Genomic DNA, 24,390 nt, shown 5'->3' on the forward strand with positions numbered 1-24,390 from the left:
GTCATTTATAGTGACGCATCCCTACTTGGGTTGGGTTGCGTATTGATGCAAGAAGGTCGAGTGGTGGCCTATGCGTCGAGACAATTAAAGCCACATGAGAAAAATTATCCGACCCATGATCTTGAACTAGCTGCCATCGTATTTGCTTTAAAAATATGACGACATTACTTATTTGGTGAAAAGTGCCATGTATTTTCGGATCACAAAAGTCTCAAATATTTGATGACTCAAAGAGACTTAAATCTGCGACAAAGACGTTGGCTTGAGTTGTTGAAAGATTACGAGCTTGTCATTGATTACTACCCGGGAAAGGCTAATGTGGTTGCGGACGCCTTAAGCCGGAAATCATTGTTTGCTTTACGAGCGATGAATGTGCACTTGTCTGTTCTACCCGACAATGTGTTAGTAGCTGAATTAAAAGCCAAACCATTATTGATTCATCAAATTCGTGAAGCCCAGAAAGTTGATGATGAATTGGTTGCAAAACGGGCTGAGTGTGCTCCGAACAAGGAATCGGAGTTTCAAATTGATGATGATGATTGTTTGAGGTTCAGAAGTCGTTTGTGTGTTCCAAGGAATTCGGAACTCATTTTGATGATTCTGAACGAAGCCCATTGTAGCCGAATGTCAATTCACCTGGGGAGTACGAAAATGTACAACGATTTGAAACGTTGGTTTTGGTGGCATGGTATAAAACGAGACATCTCTGACTTTGTTTCGAGATGTTTAATATGTCAACAAGTGAAAGCGAAACATCAAGTGCCTTCAGGATTACTTCAGCCGATCATGATACCCGAGTGGAAATGGGATCGAGTCACAATGGACTTTGTGTCCGGACTGCCATTGTCAGCAAGTAAGAAGGATGCAATTTGGGTTGTTGTTGATAGACTGACTAAGTCGGCTCACTTTATCCCCGTGCGTACGGATTTTTCATTGGATAAACTAGCCGAATTGTATGTTTCTCAGATTGTGAGATTACACGGGGTACCTATTTCTATCGTGTCGGATAGAGATCCGAGATTCACCTCGCGATTTTGGAGGAAATTGCAAGAAGCTTTGGGTACCAAGCTGCATTTTAGCACTGCTTTTCATCCCCAAACCGATGGTCAATCTGAGCGGATAATTCAGATACTTGAGGATATGTTGAGATGTTGCATCCTCGAGTTCAGTAGTTCATGGGAACGGTATTTACCTTTGATTGAATTCGCTTACAACAATAGTTTTCAATCAAGTATTAAGATGGCACCTTACGAGGCTTTGTACGGTCGTAAATGCCGTACACCATTGTTTTGGACCGAGCTCGGTGAAAGTAAAATTTTCGGAGTTGATTTGATTAAGGATGCCGAACAGAAAGTAAAGGTAATCCGTGAAAGTCTGAAAGCAGCCACAGATCGTCAAAAATCGTATGCGGATTTGAAACGAAAAGACATTGAATATCAGGTGGGAGATAAAGTGTTTCTTAAAGTTTCTCCTTGGAAAAAGGTACTCAGATTTGGCCGTAACGGCAAGTTGAGCCCGAGATTCATTGGGCCGTACGAAATCTCCGAACGAGTTGGTCCGGTTGCGTATAGATTGATTTTGCCCCCTGAACTTGAAAAGATTCACGATGTCTTTCATGTTTCGATGCTTCGACGTTATAGATCCGATCCGTCACATGTGATTAATCCCTCAGAAGTTGAAATTCAATCTGACTTGAGTTATGAAGAAGAACCGATTCGTATCCTAGCTCGTGTAGTGAAAGAGTTGCGAAACAAAAGGGTTCCGTTAGTTAAGGTGTTATGGCTCAAACACGGGATCGAGGAAGCTACTTGGGAAACCGAGAGCTCGATGAAAGAACGATACCCAAACCTATTTACCGGTAAGATTTTCGGGGACGAAAATTTCTTAAGTGGGGGAGAGTTGTGACAGCCCAAAATTGACCCTAGTCGAGAAGTGGTTTCGGGACCGCTAAACCGAGTCACCGAAATGTTTGAATGTGATATTTATTGTCTAGAATATGTAATTATGAATGTGTGAAAATTTCAAGCTTCAATTTAGTCGATTGCATGTGAATTTAGTCAATAGGACTTATGTGCGACATTTTTGAAATGTGATAGGTCGAAGCATAAGGACCTATTAGAGCATGAAATAAAAAGGGGGGACTTGCATGTCAAATTCCCCCCCTAACTAGTAGTGGCCGGCCATGACAAGCATGGTAGACCAAGTGTGATGGGCAAGACATGTCATAGACATGTTGTGTTGGTGCATCATGGGTGGAAAAAAATAAAATAAGGAGCATGGGCATAAAATAATGAAAGGGAATATGATGAAAACAAAAAAAAAGTGTGTAGTTGTTTCCCCCCCCATTGCCGTGAGTTAAAGAAAAGAAAAGAGAAAATTTTGTTCATCCTTTTTCATCTTCATTTGGCCGAAAATTCAAAGGAAGGAGGAAGGAGTTCTTGCTTCATGTTTGGTTTGGAAGAGGATTAGGAGGAGGTTTGGCCATACTTGTATCTAGATCAAGGTATGTTTGAGGTTGTGTCATGAGATTCATGCATGTTTCTAGTTGCTAGCTTGAGTTCTAATTATCCCATGGTTCAAATCTTTGCTATGTCATGGGGATGATATTCGGCCTAGGTAGATTTTGTGTTAATGCCATTGCATGCTAAATATGAAGCTTGTTAATGATGCATGTGATGGTGGATTGATGATTCTTGAATCTTCTTTTTAGCATTTTTGAGTGAGCACATATGTGCATTGGTTGCTAGATGGAGAAGAATCGGCTAGCAAGTTGTGTGCTAAGGCCGAATATAATTTTTGTATATTAATGAGTAATGCATGTGTTAAATTGATGGAAAGGGAGAGGATTCTTTACTAGTGTATATATGTGTGTATTAGCCAAGTTTTGAACTTGAAACAAAAGGGTGTTTAGTCAATACAAGTGACCATACTTGTAGAATGTATTAAGTGTTGAAATCGGCCCCAACATAGACATGCATATTCGGCCATAGGAAGGAGATTGGTGTTGCATGTATTCGGTTAGAGGCAAGCATATTGATGCTTTTGTCTTGGCTTAGAAAATTCGGCCAAGGGGGAAAAATTAGCTAAAATGTTGAGTTTGATTCATGATTCCGTACATATGTGACTTTAATGTCTAATGTATAAAAATGGGCTAAGTGCCTTGTGTTCCTCTTTCCGATGCTCAAATGATTAAATCAATTTATTTGTTTAATTAAGCTCAAGAGCAAAGGGGAACTAAATCCGATAAAGGGAAGGAAAAAGTGGTCGAATAGCTATCGGAATCGTTCGACAACACCCGAGGTAAGTTCTTGAGTAAAAGAGCTTAAATTATGATTTGATTAGATCATGTTTTAAGCAAACCAAAATCATGCTCTTTGTGTGGCTATTGAGCCGAAATTGCAAGAATGATAAATGTCTTGTGTTTGAGTTTTACTAACGAAAACGAAATACGAATGTGCCATGATTTATTGTTAAATGTGCATGGTTATTTGAATGATGTCCGGGCTAAGTCCCGAAGGCTTTGTGCTAAGTGACCATATCCGGACTAAGATCCGAAGGCATTTGTGCGAGATACTAATTCCGGGCTAAGCCCGAAGGCATTTGTGCGAGTTACTAAATCCGGGTTAAGTCCCGAAGGCAATTGTGCGAGTTACTATAACCGGGCTATGTCCCGAAGGCATTTGAACGAGTAGCTATATCCGGTTAAATTCCGAAGGTACGTGATTTGGGAATGAATGATCTTGCTGTAAAAATTTCAGTAAATACTCTAGAAACATCCCAACATTGAGGTATGTTTCGTATGTGCTTGAATTTAGTTGAGCCCTTACAAATAAGTAGTCGCTCAGTTGATAAACGAGCTACCGGCCTTTGGCTAAGTTGATCTTTTGTGTATGTACATAAGGGTTGGTAATGTGAAGCAAGTATGATATCGTAAATTTGTGCATATGAAATTATTCGTTTAGCTATATGAATGCTATACTTTTGCTGTGCTGGAATTCCTTGCTCAAAACTTACTAAGCATAAATTGCTTACTCCGTTTCTTTGATCCTCTATTTTATAGATTTTGGTTCTCCAGCTATCGGACTCGGGATTTTGAAGTCGAAGTCGCCCACACTGTCAAAGCCCCCTTTTGGTACAATTTTGGTTGAACTTCGAAATGGCATGTATAGGACTACCCGTTTGTTGTGGGTCATGGACCCTTTGGACTTGTATAATTTTGGATAGCCATGCGAAAATGGGTTATATATGTTTGAGTGTAATGTTATAATCATTTGGTATGGATATGGTTATTGAGAGGTGTGGATAGGCTTGACAAGGATTGGCCATGGGAATGGTTAATCACTATCATAAATTGTGCTACTTATGCAAAAAGGGCTAGTTGAATCATGGAAACTATGAAATAGGTAAAGTCTACCTTAAAGGCAGATGCTGACAGCAGCAGTGATGTAGATTTGGAAATTCACTAAAAATAGTAGGAATGGAATTAAATAGTGAATAAATTATGTAAACGAACCTTGATGAATCTATTTTCATAGGAAAGTAACAAAACAATCATACGGACAGTATGCTAAGAGATATTCAGGTTCTCGTGAGACAGGGCCAGAACGGTTTCTGGATTTCCTGTTCCGACTTTGGAAATTCATTATAAATTAACCAGAGACAATTAGGAGTCAAGCCATATATGTATAGATTCCTCTCTGAGTCTAGTTTCTATAGAAACAATCGGCATTAGTATTGAAACCCAGTACAGGGAGATATCCAAGTCGTAATGCGCAAAGGTCAGGGTAGTCAATCCCTGTAACATGGGAGATTTTGACTAATAAACTGTACTAATTGGCCCAACCAAAAATTCTAGAAAAAAATATGTAGATGGGCATATGAGTCTAGTTTCAGGGAAAATTTACATAACTGGATTCCGAGTTTCGGAACTCAAGATATAATTTTTAAAGCGACTATTACGCAGATTGGCAGTATCTGGAAAATTTTTAAAGTTTGTTAACACCTCGTGTTCGACTCCGGTAACGGTCTCGGGTTCGGGGTGTTACATTCTTCATCCTTAAGAATAGTTTCCTTAAGACTTTCAAGTGCTCGCTCTCTATTTGGGATTTTGCAATCATATAATCGACATAAACCTCATTTTATTTGTGCATCATATCATGAAACAAAGTCACCATGGCTCTTTGATTGTTGCTCTTGCATTTTTCAGCCCAAATGGCATCACTTTATAACAAAATGTTCCCCAAGTTGTTACGAATGTCGTCGTCTCCATATCTGCAGTATACATCTTTATCTAGTTATATCTAGAGAAACTGTCTATGAAAGAGAATAGGGAATGACCTGTCCTATTATCCACTAAGGTATCGATGTGGGCAATGGGAAATTGTCCTTCGGGCTGGCCTTATTTAAATCCCGATAATCTACACACACTTGCACTTTTTCATATTTCTTAGAGCGGATACTATATTGGCTACCCACTTTGAATATTTGACCACTTGTAGGAAACCAGCATCAAACTGTTTCTTGACCTCTTCTTTTATCTTCAATAGTAAGTCAGACGTCATCCTTCAAAGTTTCTGCTGAATGGAAACACAAAAATATACAAACTTTTTCGTGCCCTTTTTAATTCAAATTCATGCAAGTTCAGTAAAATTCTTGTTGAAAAATATATAATTATTATAAAATAATTAGTTTGTACTTAAATTATTAAAATAATGAACTTTAATTAATTTTGAATAATTTTGGTTATTTTTTATAGATTTTCACAAAAGGTGAAAATGGCTCGGCAAACACTGCTAGAAGCGCAAAACCGAGAAATAATTTTTGAAGCATCAAGGCGAATTAATTTTTAAGCCTAAGACGGTCCAAATTATGTGTATTAATTCATAATAAAATTAATTTTAATTTATATCTAATTTAATATGGGTTAAATAAATTATTATTAATTAATTATGAAAAGTGGCCCGGTTGAGCTGAACCGAGAAAACCAAACCGACCGAGTATCGGGCAGCCCAAAACCGTCCCACATGCTGACCCAATCAGCTTGATTAGCTGATTAATTAGCTTTCAAAATGACCCTTGAAGACTTTTTCAAATTGCAAATAACCCCCCCATTGTTTATGCCTTTTTAGATTTGCCCCTACCTTAATATAGCAAGTTTGAAAACTTCAAACTTGCCACATGTGTGGCCAGACAAGGGAGGGCTCTTTGGCTGTTGATTTTGGCTATTTTTAGCACTCCTCTCAACCTATTAAACCCCCTCTGGCTGCTCATTTCAAACACACCTCAACTTTTTCATCTCTTCTCTTCTCTCTCAATTTTCCCTCTTCATTTCCCATCCATTTTTCTTTATTCTCTTACCAATTTCACCTCTCAAAAAAGAGTCATTCATCCACCACTTGGAGCTCATTAAAGTGTTCGTAGCAGCCTTGGTTTGACAAGAGCAAGCAAAGAAGGAAGAGTGGAGTAAACCAGTCAAGCCATGAAGAAACACCGGATTTGATTCTTGTTCCCTATCCTTTTAATTTTTGTTGTTGTTATGATGAGCATGTCTACGAATATTTGTGATGTTGAAATGTTTAATTTAATTGATATGGCTTGAATTTAATTCATGTTAGGTTGATTGCATTTCATCTACTTAATTTATTAAAATTGTGTTTGTTTGTTATAGGCCTCGGTAAGATGTTTGATTAAGTAAAACCATGACTAAATTATTCTTGCATTACAATTGTAAGGTAACTAATGAATTAATTATTTAAACGGATTGAAATTGTAATTAATTAACACGATACTTAATCAATGCATGTTTAATCATCTAAGGTAGCTGAGGATTAAATTAGCAATGGTATCTAATGATACATTTGCCTTGCATAACTTGCAAGATTATTGTGATTAAATTGTTTCAAGGTAGAAATACATTGTTACCTCACGTAATCTGTTATGTGCTTATAAGATTGAATTAATTGTTTGAATTGGCATAGAGATATGTACAAGAGATTATTTTAACTTCATAAGTATTTATGTGCATTAACACATTTGCCTATTAAAATTTGTTTAATCAGTTGAATTGACATAGAGATATAGTCAAGAAATGAATGGATTTTGGTAGGTTAGTATGTTCATAAGTTAGCAAATTACTGAGTTGCCTTGAATTTATTCGTAACAACATAAATATGAGTTTAATAATTCTAAGTTAAAAAATGTAATTAATCTAACACAGTTATGTCATCTTGATTAAAATAATCTTTTTGAAATCGTGCATAGGAACTTTATTTTACTTTATTTATTTTACTTTGTTAAAATTTTAGTTTTTAATCACCTCTTCAAATCAAAATATTTTTCTTCACCAGAAATTATTCTTTTCATAGTCCCTGTGGGTACGATAACTCAACATTTACTTGTCATTTTATTACTTGTTGCGATTGTGTACACTTGCACATTTCCGTCGTTCCAAGTTTTTGGCGTCATTGCTGGGGACTGTTTTAAAAAAGTCATTATTTGTGAATTTGTTAGTTTTGCATTTTGGTTTATTTTTCTGTTCAATTTGAACTTAATTAATTTTTCTTTGATTATTTTAGGTGTTTATGAGTATTGACCGAATTATCGATTTACTCCCTTTAGACCCTGAGATTGAACGACTTTTTGACAGCGAAGAAGACAAGCAAGTTAGAGAAGGACTAAAGAGATGAACCTCAAAAATTTGAATCAAGGAAACGGAGCAGACTCGAAATAAGCAAGTCAGAGCTTTAAGAAAGTATGTCGTACTAGTTTTCATGATCTTAATCCGGGTATTAAGAGACCAAAAATTGAGGCATAGCAATTCGAGCTGAAGCCAGTCATGTTCCAAATGCTTTAGACAGTGGGCCAATTCCGTGGAATGCCTACTGAAGATCCTCATCTTCACTTAAGTCAGTTTATGGAGGTGAGCGATTCTTTCAAGTTAGCTAGAGTACCCGAAGATGCATTACGATAAGCTATTCCCATATTCGCTAAGGGACATAGCTCGAGCCTAGTTGAATTGATTGCCACCAAATTCAATTTCCACATGGCAAGAGTTAGCATATATGTTACACCCTAAACCTGGCCAAAACATTATTGTCGAATCTGGCGGTGTCACTTGATAGGGTGATTGAAAACAAAGTTGATGATAAAACCATTTCCATTTTATTAACATTTCATTAACTTAGAATAACGCATGTCCATTGATTTGTCTCAAACGTATCTTTTTAGCAAAAGCTTTGGAAGCCACTCATTTTTAAATAAAATCATTCATTTTATGGAAAACCTTAGTTTTTGGAAAATTCGTATTTTGTTAAAATTTCCAAAGTTGAAGCAAAACAATCCATAAAGTCCAACTACATAAAAATACCCCAATAAAAAATAAAACCATAAACGAAAGTAAGCAATTTAAAATACGTGTGGCCACCATTGAGTCCTCCGCTGCACCGAACCGTCAAGTGTAGGGATTACCTGTATAGATTAACAGGAAGGGGTGAGTTTACGTAAACTCAATGTGTAATCCCCACAGAAAACATGCATACAGTCAATCATAACAAACAATCAAATGCAGTCTGGGCCTAAACCCATTTCAGGTCAGTGTCAAATATAGATTAGGGCTTTAGCCCATCACAGTAACTGTAATGCAAACAGTAATCAGTGAACAAAGTCCTACCCACCAACCTCTACACACTATATCCGTCCATCCCTACACTATATGTGGGGTTTAAAAAACCCACCCATCCCTACACTCCAAGTAGTACCAAATGTGGTACATAATCAGTAATTTGCAGCTGAGCTGCCAGATCATAGGCTTAAGAGCCTTTCAGTACACTTCCTCCAATAGCAACAACCAAACCCAATGCAATGCAACATACAATATATGACATGCTAATACATGAATATCAGTTATACATACGGTTCAGTATTCATTCATATAATCATCATGCACAGTACATACATCATACATACAGTTCAAGCATTTAAGGGTGTAAATAGTGCTTACTGACCCTACAAAAGGTTCACAGTTGACTTGGGCGACCCTGCAACCCTAGAACACATTTTAGTTAAATGGCCTCACACACCCATGTGGCCTGCCCGTGTGGGCCCACATGCTCGTTTGACCCATACGACCCAACTTGGCCTTGGCCGTATAGATCATACGACCCAGCCCAGAATCCCACACGCCTGTGTGGACTACCCGTGTGGGCCCATACTCCCGTGTGGCCCCTACGGCCCAAATCAGTCTAGCTCGTGTGTCGCACAAGGCCTACTTGGCCATCACACGGCCGTGTCTTGCTCTCATGGCCTGGCCTCGTCAATCAAATGCCCGTGTTATGGCACAAAACCTATAACACGGCCGTGTGGCATCGATAGAAAAGTTTTCAGCTTTTACCGAAAATGCATTTTCTTGCGATTCAGGTACCCACATGTTTCGATTTTTGACACAACAACCCACTCGATATCACCAGAGCCTACAATTCACCAATTATCCCAAATTAATTGCCTAAAACGATAAATTAATTCGAACTCCCTCGAACAAATCAAGTTACAATTCAAATACTCAAGGCTTACCCGAATTCTTGAACGCCTCCTACTAAGACTCCACGAGAGGTAGATCCACTCCTTCATGATTTGCTGTTGAGCAGAACAAAATTTTAATCCCACGAAAAGATTTGAGAATAAAACATAGATTTTAACATTTTACTCTCACGAACTAACACTATCAAACCCAAATCATAGTTAAAGGAAATATAACTCCGCTTACCAACTGATTAAAGAACAAGAAACCTTAGAATAACGATTTATTGCAGGATTCACAATTTGAATTAAAACATTAAAAGAAAGTTTAACGAAAAAGAAAAGAAAAACCGAAGAGAAGAAGATTTTTCTATATCAAAAGCTTTTGGGAATTTTGGAGAAGAGAGAAAGATAACCACCAAAATTAAGATTATGCTCCCATATCCCTAAATTTCCTCAATTAACCACCCATTAGCATCCGCTACTCAGAATTTCAATTTAACTTGAACTTTACCACATGCCACACGCCTCAAGAGAAAATAATTCCCTTGCTCGCTCAGGGACTCAAACACAGGACCTCCAGCCCACTAACATTCCACTTAACCACCAGATCAGCAAGCCCATTCTGTTATATACCTACAACCAATTAAATTTAAACCCTTTGAGCAAGGTTAAGGCTTTATTCAGAAAAAGACAAAAATTCACCTAAGATAAGGCTTGAACTTGGGACCTCCCACACATATCTAGAACACTTAACCACTAAAAAAGATACCCATTTTGTCACATTTTAATAGAAACAAAAATAAGAATTTTGGGGCATTACAATTCTACCCTTTTAAAAGAAAATTTCGGCCTAAAAATTTACCTGATCAGAACAGATGAGGATACTGGTGACGTATTGCATCCCAGGCTCCCACGTGGCCTCCTCGGTGCTATGATTCTACCACAGCACATTCACTAATAGGATAGACTTCTTCCAAATAACCTTTACATCGCGATCCAGAAACTGAATCGGCTCCTCCTTGAAAGTTAGAGCTGGCCTAACATCAATCTCCTCATCAGGGACAATATAAGTAGGACCAGAACGGTAATGCCTCAACATCGAGACGTGAAACACGTCATGAATAGGTCTAGCTCAGGAGGTAACTGCAATTGATAGGTGATAAATCGTAATTTATACATATTTTTACCCCATGCTTAACACATTTTATGGATGATTTCTCCTTAGAATTGGTGAATTCGATGCTCCTAATGCCTTAATTTCATGTTTTATACTTAGGCGAGCATAGGAGAACAAAAGGAACGAGAAACGGGCTAAAAACAGAGAAAATGGGCCAACTTACAAAATTAACACAGCCTGGACTTCCTCACACGGGCAGACCACATGACCGAGTCAATTTGGCAGAATCGAAGCACGACTCACATGGGTATAACACACGCCAATGCCATTCTAACAGGCTAGAGCACGGCCTGAAGTAATCGCACACGGGCATGTCTCTGCCGAGCCCAAGTATAGTCCAATTCGAAAAAGGCCAATTTTGAGGGTTCTTAGGCATTCCAAAACCTATAAATACACCCTAGAGGAGGAGGAAAAAAGAGACACATGGAGAAGGAGGCAGGGAACTGCTCAAGAAAGTCGATTGATCCATCTTAGAAGCCAGATTCATCATCAAGACTGAAGATCTCCGCTCAATTTCCCTTCAGGAGTTTTGGGTTTTCTTTATGTTTTGTATTCATTATTCTTCTGAGATGTTTTCCTTTGTAGTTATGAACTAAATCCCCTAAATACCTAAGAGGAATGAAACCTAAGACGAATCTTGTTATTATTTTCTGAATTGTATGATAAATATTTGACTTGTTCTTAATTATGTGTTCTTAATTCTTGTTTTGATATTCCAGGATATTGATTCAAGTTAAGCTCTTATTCAGAGGAGGAATAGACCCTGTCTAAGAGTACATTTGTCATAATTAAGCGGAGTTGGTTGCACTCTAGAGATAGGGTGAGAAGATTTTTCCAGATTAGGGTGAAACCTAATAAGGGGATCCATAGATCTAGTTAATGCAATCCTAGGGAGTTATTAGAAAGAGATTTCAATTATTCAACCTAGGGTTAGACATTGTTAGTCTCGAGAGGGATAATAATATAACTTAGGGATTTCTACGGATCAAGTCAAATGAATAAATCATCGATTCAGAGTCAAATAACAAGTGAAGTCTAGGTAGATTTTTCCTTAGGTATTGTCTCAATCAATCGAGTTTTCCAAAAGTCATTCCCCAATTATATTTTCTGTGATTTCTTAGTTTAGTTAATTAGTTAGTTAAAACAAACCGCATTATTCTTAGGCTAGATAATAAGAAGATAGTCATTACTAGTGCTTTTAGTTCCTTTGAGTTCGACAATCCAGTCTTGTTAAAACTATACTACTATTCGATAGGTACACTTACCTTGATCGTGATAATAGTTAGTTTCAAGAACGATTCATTATAAATTTATAAAACTTATCACACGAATATCACGATCAATAACGACTGGTCCAACTCGCTTTAGAACTCGGTAAGTCCCAATAAACCTAGGGCTCAACTTGCCCTTATGATCGAACCTCAGAACCTTCTTCCATGGCGAGACCTTATGAAAAACGAAGCCCTCACAGAATACTCAATCTCACTCCTTTTTAGCTCAGCATACGAATTTTGTCCATCAGAATCTACCTTCAGACAATCTCTAATTAGTCGAACCTTATCCTCAGTCTCGGAAACCATTTCAGGACCCAAAACTCGACATTCGCCTAACTCAGTCCAACACAAAGAAGTACGACACTTGTGACCATACAGAGCCTTGTAAGGTGCCATTTGAATACTTGATTGGAAGCTATTATTGTAGGCGAACTCAGATAACAACAAATAATCCTCCCAACTGCCCTGAAAATCAATAACACAACTCCTCAACATATCCTCTAGTATCTGAATCACCTTCTCAGATTGACCATCGGTCTGAGGATGGAACGCAATACTAAAGTCCAATCTCAAAGCTAGAGCCTCATGAAACTTTTCTTAGAACTGAGACGTGAAGCGAGGATCCCTATAAGAAATGATGGAAACCGGTACCCCACGCAGTCTCACTATCTCAGAGATGTAGAGCTTCGCCAACTTCTGAAAAGAACAGTCGGTCCTAACTGGAACGAAGTGTGTAGATTTGGTCAGTCGGTCCACGATGATGCAGACAAAATCCTTCTTAGTGGGTGTCAAGGGCAACCCATTAACAAAGTCTATCATTACTCTGTCCCACTTCTATAGCAGAATCTTAACCGGCTGCAGCAAACCCGAAGGCAACTGATGCTCAGCCTTAACCTCCTGGCATGTCAGACATCGTGCCACAAAATTAGTAACCTCTCGCTTCAATCCTGGCCACCAATACAGCACTCAAAGATCTTGGTACATCTTATTCCTACCAGGGTGCATAACGTAAGGGCTACTAAGCGCTTCTCTAAGTATAGACTGTCTCAAATCAATATCATTCGGCACATATATCCGGCCTCGGAAACACAATACATCCTCAGAGTTCAACCCAAAATCCGTAATGCTACCACTCTCAATTTGTCGAAACTGAAGACCCAAAGACTCATCCTCTAGTTATTTAACCCTAATCTACTCGATCCAAGTCGGTTTGACTTGTAGCTCAGCCAACAAACTTCTATCGTCGAACAGGCTAAGTCGAGCGAACATCGCTCTCAGATTAGTCATAGCTCTACGGATCAATGCATCAGCCACCACATTAGCCTTGCCCGGATGATACTCATTGGTACAGTCGTAATCCTTAAGCAACTCAACCCATCTACGCTGCCAAAGATTCAGCTCCTTCTGAGTAAGGAGGTACTTGAGGCTCTTATGATCAGTGTAAATGATACACTTCTCACCATACAGATAGTGCCTCTAGATTTTCAGATCAAAAACTACGGCAGTCAATTCCAAATCGTGTGTCTGTAGTTCTCCTCATGCGTCTTAAGCTGAAGAGATGCATATGCTACCACTTTACTGTCCTGCATCAACACACATCCCAAACCGACATGTGATGCATCACTATAAATCGTGAACTCCTTTCCAGGTTCAAACTGTACCAGAATAGGAGCCTAAGTTAGTACTGTCTTAAGCTTCTCGAAACTCTCTTGCTGCGTATTAGACCAGGCAAATGGTACAGCCTTACGTAGCAGCTTAGTTAAGGGTGCTGCAATCAATGAAAATTATTCCACAAACCGTTGATAATAACCTGCTAGCCCTAAAAAGCTGCGGATCTCAAATGCATTCATAGGTTGCTTCTAATCCAATATAGCATCAATCTTTCGAAGATCAACTTGAATCGCCTCACCAGACACCACATGACCCAGAAATGTTACTTCACGTAACCAGAACTCACACTTGCTAAACTTAGCATAGAGCTGATTTTCTCTCAAAGTCTAAAGAACCACTTTAATGTGCTTGCCATGCTCATCCTCAGTCCTTGAATAAACCACTATGTCATTGATGAACACCACTACAAACAGATCCAGGTAGGGCTGGAACACTCAGTTCATCAGATCTATGAAAGCTGTTGGTGCATTAGTCAGTCCAAATGGCATCACTAGGAACTCGTAGTGACCATAACGAGTCCTAAACGCTGTCATATGTACGTCAGCCTCTTTAACCCTCAACTGATGTTGCCCAGACCGGAGATCAATCATAGGGAATATCAAAACTCCTCAAAACTGGTTAAACAGGTCATCGATCCTCGGTAATGGATACTTGTTCTTGATGGTCAGCTTATTCAGTTCCTGGTAGTCAATACACATCCTCATGGATCCATCTTTTTTCTTAACAAACAGAACCGATGCTCCCCACAGAGACATACTAAGGCAGATGAACCCACGATCCAACAACTCTTGAATCTGAGCCTTAAGCTCTGTAAGCTCTTTCAGTGCCATTCGATAGGGAGCAATAGGCACTGGAGCTGTACTCGAATGAAGCAAAATCTCAAACTTCACTTCATGATTCGGAGGTAAATCCGATATTTCATCAAGGAAAACGTCCGAAAAATCCCTTTCAGTACGGATATCCTTTACAATAGAGTCCCTAGAAGTGGAAATACTTGCGTAGGCCAAGTACACTTTACATCCCTTGCGAACTAGTTTCTCAACTACCACTGCAGAGATTACATTAGATAGGTTGTTCTGGTGTTCTCCAATCACGACTACCTCATCATTCTCCTCAGTTCTCAGGACGACCCTCTTAGTCGCACAATCCAAGATTACATAATGCTTGAGCAACCATTCCATCCCCAATATCATATCGAACTCTCCAAATGGGAGCTCCATCAAGTCAACCCATTAATACAATTCCTTGAACCTCTAAAGGAACATTCCTATACAGTTTGCCCCAGCGGCCTCAGCACAGTCACATCACTAGAAGTACTCTCAACCAGAATCCCCAAATTTTTGGAAACAGAACAGGCAATATAGGAATGTATAGATCCTATATCTATCAATGTAATGTAAGGCATATCATAAAAAAGAAACGTTCCCGTGATGATGTCCGAAACATCTCTGTCCTCTCAACAACGTGCAGTGTAAACAAGAACAGGATGTCTTGCCTCAGTTTGTCCAATACCTCTGCCCGATGCTCTCTGACCACGACCCATACCGTTACTACCTCTAGCCTGACCACAGCCCCTAGGTGGCTGCTAAACTACCTTCTGTGGCTGTGTAGTGCCAGTACCCAGAGCTTGTATCTAATCAGTCCTCGGTGGACACTCCTGAATACGGTGCTCTAGTGACCCACACCTCAAACACACCCCAATCCTCCTCCAATACTCGCCCTGATGGTGCCTACCCCAATCTCCACATAGCTGCAATCCAGTAGGAGCAATAGGGGGCCTAGCTCTAACTGGCCAATCAGCTCTGGCCTTTTTCTTAGGCCTCTGCATCGAACTCGAGGGCTCCGAATCCCTCTTGTTCTTACCTCTCTCACACTCCCTGTTTTGGAGCTTAGTGAGCTTAACTTCCTCGGTAATCTTTGCATTCTCTACCAGGACAGAGAACTATTGCTCCATCTACGGAACTATCAGTACCCTCAAATTATCCCTAAGACCATCCTCAAAATGGACACACTCTCATACTCCGATGCCACCACACCTCACGCATAGTGGCTTAATCTTAGGAACTTAGCCTCATACTCGGCCACTGATCGATCCCCCTGAGTAAGATTCAGACACTCCCTCCTATGAGCATCCGCATAACTAGTTCCCACATATTTTCCCTAGAAGGTGGTATTAAAGAACTCTCAAGTCAGACGTTCGGGCTGAGTGCCCTCCTTAACAGTCAGCCACCGTTGATAAGCCTCATCTCCTAACAGAGAGACTACACCCTTCAATTTTTGCTCAGAAGCGCAATTCAGGTCATCCATAATACGCTCTGTGGCCTCAATCCAGTACTCAGCCACATTAGGGGTAACTCCAATGACACCCCTAAAAAGTTTAGCTCCATTGGACCAGAGTCGTTCCGTAACCGTCCCACGGCCCCAAATCTGGTATTAGGCCCAATTACCCTCTCTAATATTCTTAGCATAGCCTAGGAAAATGCGTCGTCCCCAGTCATGTGATCTTGAGACCCAGTCTCAGTAGTAGGCGACATTGACGTCGCACTCATATCCAGATTTGGCATACTGCCCAATGAAGAGGACTCAGCTCGAGCCCATCTACGACCTCTACCTCAGCCTCTAGTACCTTATCCGCGGATACCTCGTGCGTTCGTGTCTAGTCAGATTTATCTGTATTATGAAATTTATGAATCAGTTACGGTTTCTGTACTTATTAGTAGATATTTTATGTAAACAGTTTCTGTAATTCAGAGTGATTTTCGTAAATCGCAGTCTCTATCAGTTTTGCTACAGTCTTAGTTTTACTACAGTTTCAGTAAACACTAACTAGAGTGTTTGCAAAACAGAATAACTTAACAACTTATCAGAATACTTACAGGATCGGCGCCGGAGACTTGATGCACCACATTCTCAGTCAAATCATTTCAAATCATTTGAAAATCAGTTCTTCAAAACCAAGTTTTAAAATCCAAAATCAATAGCAGAGTTTTGTAACCTGGCTCTGATGCCACTAAATGTAACACCCCAAATCCAGCCTAGACGTTATGGTCGAATCTGGCGATGTCACTTGATAAGGTGATTGAAAACTAAGTTTACGATAAAACCATTTCTGTTTTATTAACATTTAATTAACTTAGAATAACGCATGTCCGTTGATTTGTCTCAAACGTATCTTTTTAGCGGAAGCTTTGGAAATCACTCATTTTTAAGTAAAATCATTCATTTTATGGAAAACTTTAGTTTTTGAAAATTTCATATTTTGTTAAAGTTGTAGTTGTATGTTTCTAAAAGCAGTTAAAATTTCCAGAAACTACTTAAAAATACCCCATTAACAAATAAATCCATAAACGAAAATAATCAATTTAAAATACGTGTGGCTACTGTCGAGTCCTCCGCTGCACCGAACCGTCAAGTCTGGGGATTACCTATACTGATTAACAGGAATGGGTGAGTTATGTAAACTCAGTGTGTAATCCCCATAAAAAACATGCATACAGTCAATTATAACAAACAGTCAAATGCAGTCTGGGCCTAAACCCATTTTAGTTTCAGTAGTAGTTTGGGCATTAGCCCATTTCAGTTCAATGTCAAACATGCAGTAGGGCTTTAGCCCATCACAGTAACAGTAATGCAAAAAGTAATAAGTGAACAGAGTCCTACCCACTAGCCTCTACACACCATCTCCGTCCATCCCTACACTCCATGTGGGGTTTAAAACACCCACCCATCCCTACACTCCAAGTAGTACCGAATACGGCACATAATCAGTAATTTGCAGCTGAGCTGCCAGATCAAGGGCTTAAGAGCCTTTCAGTACACTTCCTCCAATATCAACAACCCAACCAAATGCAATGTAACATACAGTATATGACATTCTAATACATGAATATCAGTTATACATATAGTTCAGTATTCATTCATATAATCATCATGCTCAGTACATATCTCATACATACAGTTCACACATTTAAGGGTCTAAATAGTGCTTTTCGACCCTATAGAAGGTTCACAGTCAACTTGGGTGACCCGTGCAACCCTATAACACATTTCAGTTAAATGGGCTCACACACTCATGTGGCCTACCCGTGTGGCCCATATGGTCCAACTTGACGTTGGCTGTGTGGATCAAACAGCCTGGCCCAGAATCCCATACACCCGTATAGACTACCCGTTTGTGGCCACACACCCGTGTGGCCTCCACGATCCAAAATAATCTAGCCCGTGTGTCGCACACGCCTACCTGGCCATCACACGACCGTGTCTTTCACGCACGACCTGGCTTCGTCAATCACACGCCCGTGTTATGGCATACGAACTACCACATGGCCATGCGGCGTCGACAGAAAAGTTTTCAACTTTTGTCGAAAATGCGTTTTCTTGCTATTCGAGTACACAACTATTTCAATTTTGACGCAACAACCTACTTGAGATCACCAGAACCTTCAATTCACCAATTATCCCAAATTAATCACCTAAAAAAATAAATTAATCACCTAAAATAATAAATTAATCTAACTCACTCGAACAAATCAAATCACAATTCGAATACTCAAGGCTTACCTGAATTCTTGAATGCCTCCTACTAAGATTCTCCTACTAAGATTCCACGAGAAGTAGATCCCCTCCTTCACGATTTGCTGCTGAGTAGAGAAAAATTTTAATCCCACAAAAGGATTTGAGAATAAAAAATAGATTTTTACATTTTGCTCTCATGAACTAACACTATCAAACCCAAATCATAGTTAAAGGAAATTTAACTCCGCTTACCAACCGATTAAAGAATAGGAAACTGCAGAACAATGATTTAACGCAAGATTCACGATCCAAATTAAAGCATTTAAAGAAAGTTTACCGAAAAAGAAAAGAAAAACCAAAGAGAAAAAGAGAAGAAAATTTTTCTACGTCAAAAGCTTTTGGGAATTTAGGAGAAGAAAGAAAGATAACCACCAAAGTTAAGATTATGCTCCTATATCCCTAAATTTCCTCAATTAACCACCCATTAGCAACCGCTACTCAGAATTTCAATTTAACTTGAACTCTACCACATGCCACACGCCTCAAGCAAAAATAATTCCCTTGCTCGCTCAGGGACTCGAACACAGGACCTCCAGCCAACTAACACTCCACTTAACCACCAGACTAGTAGGCCCATTCTATTATATACCTACAACCAATTAAAGTTAAACCCTTTGAGCAAGGTTAAGGATTTATTCAGAAAAAGACAAAAATTCACCTAAGATAAGGCTTGAACTTGGGACCTCCCACACACACCTAGAACACTTAACCACTGAAGTAGATACTCATTTTGTCATATTTTAACAGAAAAAAATAAAAATTTTAGGGCGTTAAAAGAAAGATTCCTTATAAAGTATTTCTTGCCTAGCAAGAATGCTAAGTTGAGGAATGAGATCATTGCTTTCCAACAAATTAATGATGAGTCCTTGTATGAGACATGGATAAGGTACAAAGAATTATTACAGAAGTGCCCTCATCACGGTATCCCACATTGCATCCAACTTGAGATGTTTTATAATGGTCTCAATGTACACACGAGGATGGTAGTGGACCTTCTGCTAATAGTGCTCTCCTTTCTAAGTATTATAATTAGGCTTATGAAATCATTTAGAGGATTGCCAGCAACAATTATCAATGGCCAACCAATCGAGCAGCGTTAGGAAGATGAGTCGCTAGAATACATGAAGTGGAAGCTCTCACTTCACTCGCATCTCAATTATCATCAATATCATCAATGCTTAAAAATTTTACCGATAATGGGTTTAATAGTTTTGCAGCTCAACCACCAAATCAAGTTGAAAATGTAGCCTGTGTCTATTGTGGGGAAGGACATTTGTTCGAAGAATGTCTATCAAACCCAGGATCCATGTATTACATGGGTAACCAGAACCAAAATCAAGGAAGGCAAGGACTATAATCCAATTTCTATAACCCATCATGGCGAAACCACCAATTTTTCTTGAGTAACCAAGGGGCAAGAACCAGTAACACTTACGCCTAACCTAGACCGACACAACCACATAGTTTTCCCCAATAAGTTTAGAAACCAACCCAAGCTGAACCGTCCAATAGCTTAGAGAATCTATTAAAGGAAGACATAGAAAAAGAATGAAGTCACTCTAAGGAATTTGGAGAATCAAGTGGGCCAGCTTGCAACCGAACTCAGAAACTTACCACAAGGTACTTTACCTAGTGATACGGAGAATCTGAGGAACCCAGGGAAGGAGCATTGTAAAGCATTGACATTGAGGAGCGGAAAGACATTAGATCCTAACACTGTTGAAGTTGAAATGGATCTAGCTGATGCTCAAGACTCAGAAGAAGTTCAACCGAGTGTTGAAATTCCAATTTCACTAAAATCAGAATCTACAAAATCTGGCAAGGTAACTTCAGAACCAGCTAATTCTGATCAACTAGCAACTTCATTAGATGCAGAGTTGCCCATAGGACAAATCAACCAGTTTTAGTAAAGAAGCCTCCACTACCCTACCCTCAAAGACTTCAAAAGCTGAAGCAGGAAATCCAATTCAATAAGTTCCTAGACGTACTTAAGAAACTTCATATCAATATCCCGTTCGTTAAAGCACTTGAAAAAAATGCCGAACTACATCAAATTCATGACGGATATTCTATTAAAAAAATGAAGACTTGAAGAATTTGAGACGGTAGCCCTGACGAAGGAATGCAACATGTATCTTCAAAACAAACTACCCCCAAAGTTGAAGTATCTTGGATGTTTTACCATACCTTGCAACATTGGAGCAACATATTGTGGTAAGGCATTATGTGACTTGGGTACGAGTATAAACTTGATGCTTATGTCAATATTTAGGAAGTTGGGCATAGGTGAAGTTAGACCTACTATGGTTACACTTCAAAAGATTGATCCTTAGCACATCTAGAAGGAAAAATCGAGGACGATTGGTACGTGTAGACAAATTTATTTTTCCTTCTGACTTTGTGGTTCTAGACTTTGAAGCAGATAAAGAAGTGCCAATCATCCTAGAAAGGCCTTTCCTAGCAACCAGAAGGACCCTTATTGATGTAAAAAAGGGTGAGCTCACTATACGTGTTCAGGATGATTAGGTAACATTTGATGTTTTTAAGTCTATGCGATTTCCTAACACAATTGATGATTGTTCTGCAGTGTTTGATTTAGAGGATTTATCGTGGAAAAGGAACTCAACTATGTTGATGACCCATTGGAACAAATTCTAACAACAGACCCTCCAAATGATGAAGAGGAAGATGAATACTTAGCTTTGCTAGAAGCTAACCAAAGGGGATTTAATCTACAATCGCGTTTAGAATCTTTGGAGTTAGAGAACAAGGATTATGCCCAACCAAAAGCATCAATCAAGGAGCCACCTAAATTAGAACTCAAGGTACTTCCTTCACATTTAAAATATGTTTATTTAGGTAAAGTTTCTACTCTACCTGTGATTGTTTTAGCAGAATTAACTATTGAATCAGAAGAGAAACTCATCCTAGTTTTGGAACAATTCAAGAAGGCTATCGGATGGACCATAGCCGATACTCACAGTATTAATCCGTCTGTATGCATGCACAAGATTATCTTGGAAGATGGAAAAAAAGGGACAATTGATGGACAACAAAGACTAAACCCCATCATGAAGGACGTGGTGGAAAAAGAAATCATCAAGTGGTTAAATGCGAGTATAATTTACCCTATCTTAGACAGTCCATGGGTAAGTCTGGTTCAGTGCGTGCCAAATAAAGAAGGTATTATGGTCATTGAGAACGAGAATAACGAGTTGATATTGACTAGAACGATTACGGGAGATATTCAAAAATAAGAGATGACTTAATGAGAAGTGCTCTTACGAAAATATACAATGACCTATTTATTTTTGTGCCTGAGTTTCTAGATTTCATATTTGAACCATGGAGTCCACTATCGAAGAAGGAGCGAAGCGGTTCATGCAAAAATAAAGATGATGGAGCAAAAGATGAGTCAAATTCGGAAGGATTTGCAAATAAATAAAAATAGGGGATCTTGACTTGATTTTATTTCTTAGGTTATTTTAGGATTAAGTTTAATTAGGAATTTTTATTTTTGCGTAATAAAACAAAAGGTGGAAATCATTAATTTAAATGAACAAGTTGCAAAGTATAAAGTGTGGCAATAGATATATACATGTCTAGGATTGGATTTAGAGAGAGCTTGGTACTTAAGTAGTCAATTTGGCTCACCTCCTCTTTTCTAGATTCCTACCTGGTGTATAGTATCTATTCACTTTTAACAATGAGGACATTGTTCATCTTAAGTAGAGGGACCGAAAAATTGAAATTATTTCCACTTAGAATAAATTTTTCTTTTAGTTATGATTAGGTTATATTTTGTTTAAAAATTTGAAATTTTGGTAAGTATGCTAAACTTTAGTATGAATAAAGTTCGATTATTTCAATAATTGTTATGTTAACTAAAATATGACATAAGTGTATTTTTAATAATGCATGCAAATCATACCATAAAATTTTTAGTTCCTTAGGAAAGTTAGGCATGCATGAAAGTTTAAGTCTCTAGAATTAACTTAGTAGTTTCTTGAGGCAAAATCCTAGGAAGTATGGAATGTTGAAAATGATTTAGGCAACTTTTGTTTGGACATTTTGAGCCTTTCAAGCTAACATTGATGAAATTTTATCCCTTGAAACCTAACTTTGAGACTATATGACCTAATTTTATTTGAACCATCGCAATATTTAGCCATCACTTCTCTCTTAATTTTCTTTAAATTGTCCCAAACACTAGACTCAATACTATTCAGAACATTCTTTGAAAATAAGTTTGGGGAGTTGAAAAGAAGTATCGAAATGCCCAAAAAATTGTAATACATACAACAAAATGCTCGTAAAAAAAGAGAGCATATGTACTTGAAAGAAAATAGATGTACAAAAGAGCATGTGAAAGCAAAGTAAGTTGGTGTATTGAAGGTAAATATTCTGAATGTCCGATTGAAGCTAAGTCTAGGGTTTTTTAACCTAAATTTATCTTTTACCTACCCCTAGACTAGCCATGTTACACCCTTATTAAAGACCTATTGGTTCAAGTTTCTATGCTACCTACATTAGTGGAGAGAAATTGATATGTTCAAAATATGAAGATATAAGTTGAACTTAATGATTGCAGCTTAATCTTGAATAAGGGAATAAAATCAAATTGGTAGGGATTAACATGTCTTTATTAGGAAGCATTTAGTCTAATTTTTTCTATCATAAGAATGATTGAGATTAATTTGAATGATATGTATACAGAAGTAGACCAAATTCATGATTGTTAGGAAGAATGTTGCTCTGAAGGAGTTTCAAAGGTGTTTTTGAGAAATTCTTTTCAAAATTTGTGCATTACTCGAGATGAGCAATGAATTTGGTTTGGGGGTGTGGAAACACAAAAATATACACACTTTTTCATGCCTTTTTTAAATCAAATTCATGCAAGTTCGGTAAAATTCTTGTCGAAAAATATATTATTATTATAAAATAATTAGTTTGTAATTAAATTATTAACATAACGAATTTTAATAAATTTTATAATTAATTTTCATTAATTTTGGTTAATTTTCGACAGATTTGCATAAATGGCGAAAAACAGCTCAGTAAACACTACTAGAAGCGCAAAATCGAGAAACAATTTTTGAAGCATCAAGGCGAATTAATTTTTCAGCCTAAGACGGTCAAAATTATGTGTATTAATTCATAATATAATTCATTTTAATTTATATCCAATTTAATTTGGGTTAAATAAATTATTATTAATTAATTATGAAAGGTGGCTCACTTGAGTTGAATCAAGAAAACCGAACCGACTGAGTATTGGGCAGCCCAAAATCATCCCACATGCTGACCCAATCAGCTTGCTTGACTGATTAATTAGCTTGCAAAATGACCTTTTAAGACTTTTTCATATTGCAAGCACACCCCTCCACTATTTGTGCCTTTCTAGATTTGCCCCTACCTTAATATAGCAAGTTTGAAAACTTCAAACTTGCCACATGTGTGGCCGGCCAAGGGGGGATATTTGGCTACTAATTTTGGCTATTTTTAGCAGCCCTCTCAACCTATAAAACCCTCCTTGCTGCTCATTTCAAATACACCTCAACTTTCTCATCTCTTCTCTTCTCTCTCAATTTTCTCACTTCATTTCTCATCCACTTTTCTTTATTCTCTTGCCGATTTCACCTCTTGAAAAAAAGTCATTCATTCACCATTTGGAGCAGCATTAAAGTGTTCGTAGCAGCCTCGGTTCGATAAGAACAAGCAGAGAAGGAATAGTGGAGTAAACCAGTCAACCACGGAAAAACACCGGATTTGATTCTTGTTCCCTATCCTTTTAATTTTCATTGTTGTTATGATGAACATGTCTATGAATATTTGTGATATTGATATGGATTGAATTTAATTCGTGTTAGGTTGATTACATTTTGTCTACTTAATTTATTAAAATTGTGTTTATGTTGTTATAGGCCTCAGTAAGATGTTTGATTAAGTAAAACCATGACTAAGTTATTCTTGCATTACAGTTGTAAGGTAAGTAAAGAATTAATTATTTAAACGGATTGAAATCGTAATTAATTGAAATGATACTTAATCGGTGCATGTTTAATCATCTAAGGTAGCTGAGGGTTAAATTAGCAACAGTATCTAACGATACATTTGCCTTGCATAACTTGCAAGATTATTGCGATTAAACTATTTCAAGGTAGAAATACATTGTTA

The 24,390-nt window shown here is 38.2% G+C and overlaps 1 protein-coding gene and 1 non-coding gene across 2 annotated transcripts; both read right to left on the bottom strand.

Annotated features, from left to right (window-relative positions):
• Positions 1 to 10,453: 10,453 nt before the first annotated feature.
• Positions 10,454 to 12,363, bottom strand: LOC107887827 (uncharacterized). The gene is made up of 2 exons (XM_016812052.1): positions 12,122 to 12,363; positions 10,454 to 10,643 (listed from the first exon to the last, which is right to left on the bottom strand). The coding sequence occupies exons 1-2, from the start codon at positions 12,361 to 12,363 to the stop codon at positions 10,454 to 10,456; spliced, it is 432 nt and encodes a 143-aa protein (XP_016667541.1).
• Positions 12,364 to 19,031: 6,668 nt separating this feature from the next.
• LOC121227751 (small nucleolar RNA R71) lies at positions 19,032 to 19,138 on the bottom strand. Its single transcript, XR_005925274.1, has one exon. It is a non-coding gene; the product is annotated as a small nucleolar RNA R71 (small nucleolar RNA).
• Between the last annotated feature and the right edge of the window lie 5,252 nt (positions 19,139 to 24,390).

This window comes from Gossypium hirsutum, chromosome A03 (assembly GCF_007990345.1).
Source record: "Gossypium hirsutum isolate 1008001.06 chromosome A03, Gossypium_hirsutum_v2.1, whole genome shotgun sequence".
Lineage (NCBI taxonomy): Eukaryota > Viridiplantae > Streptophyta > Magnoliopsida > Malvales > Malvaceae > Gossypium > Gossypium hirsutum.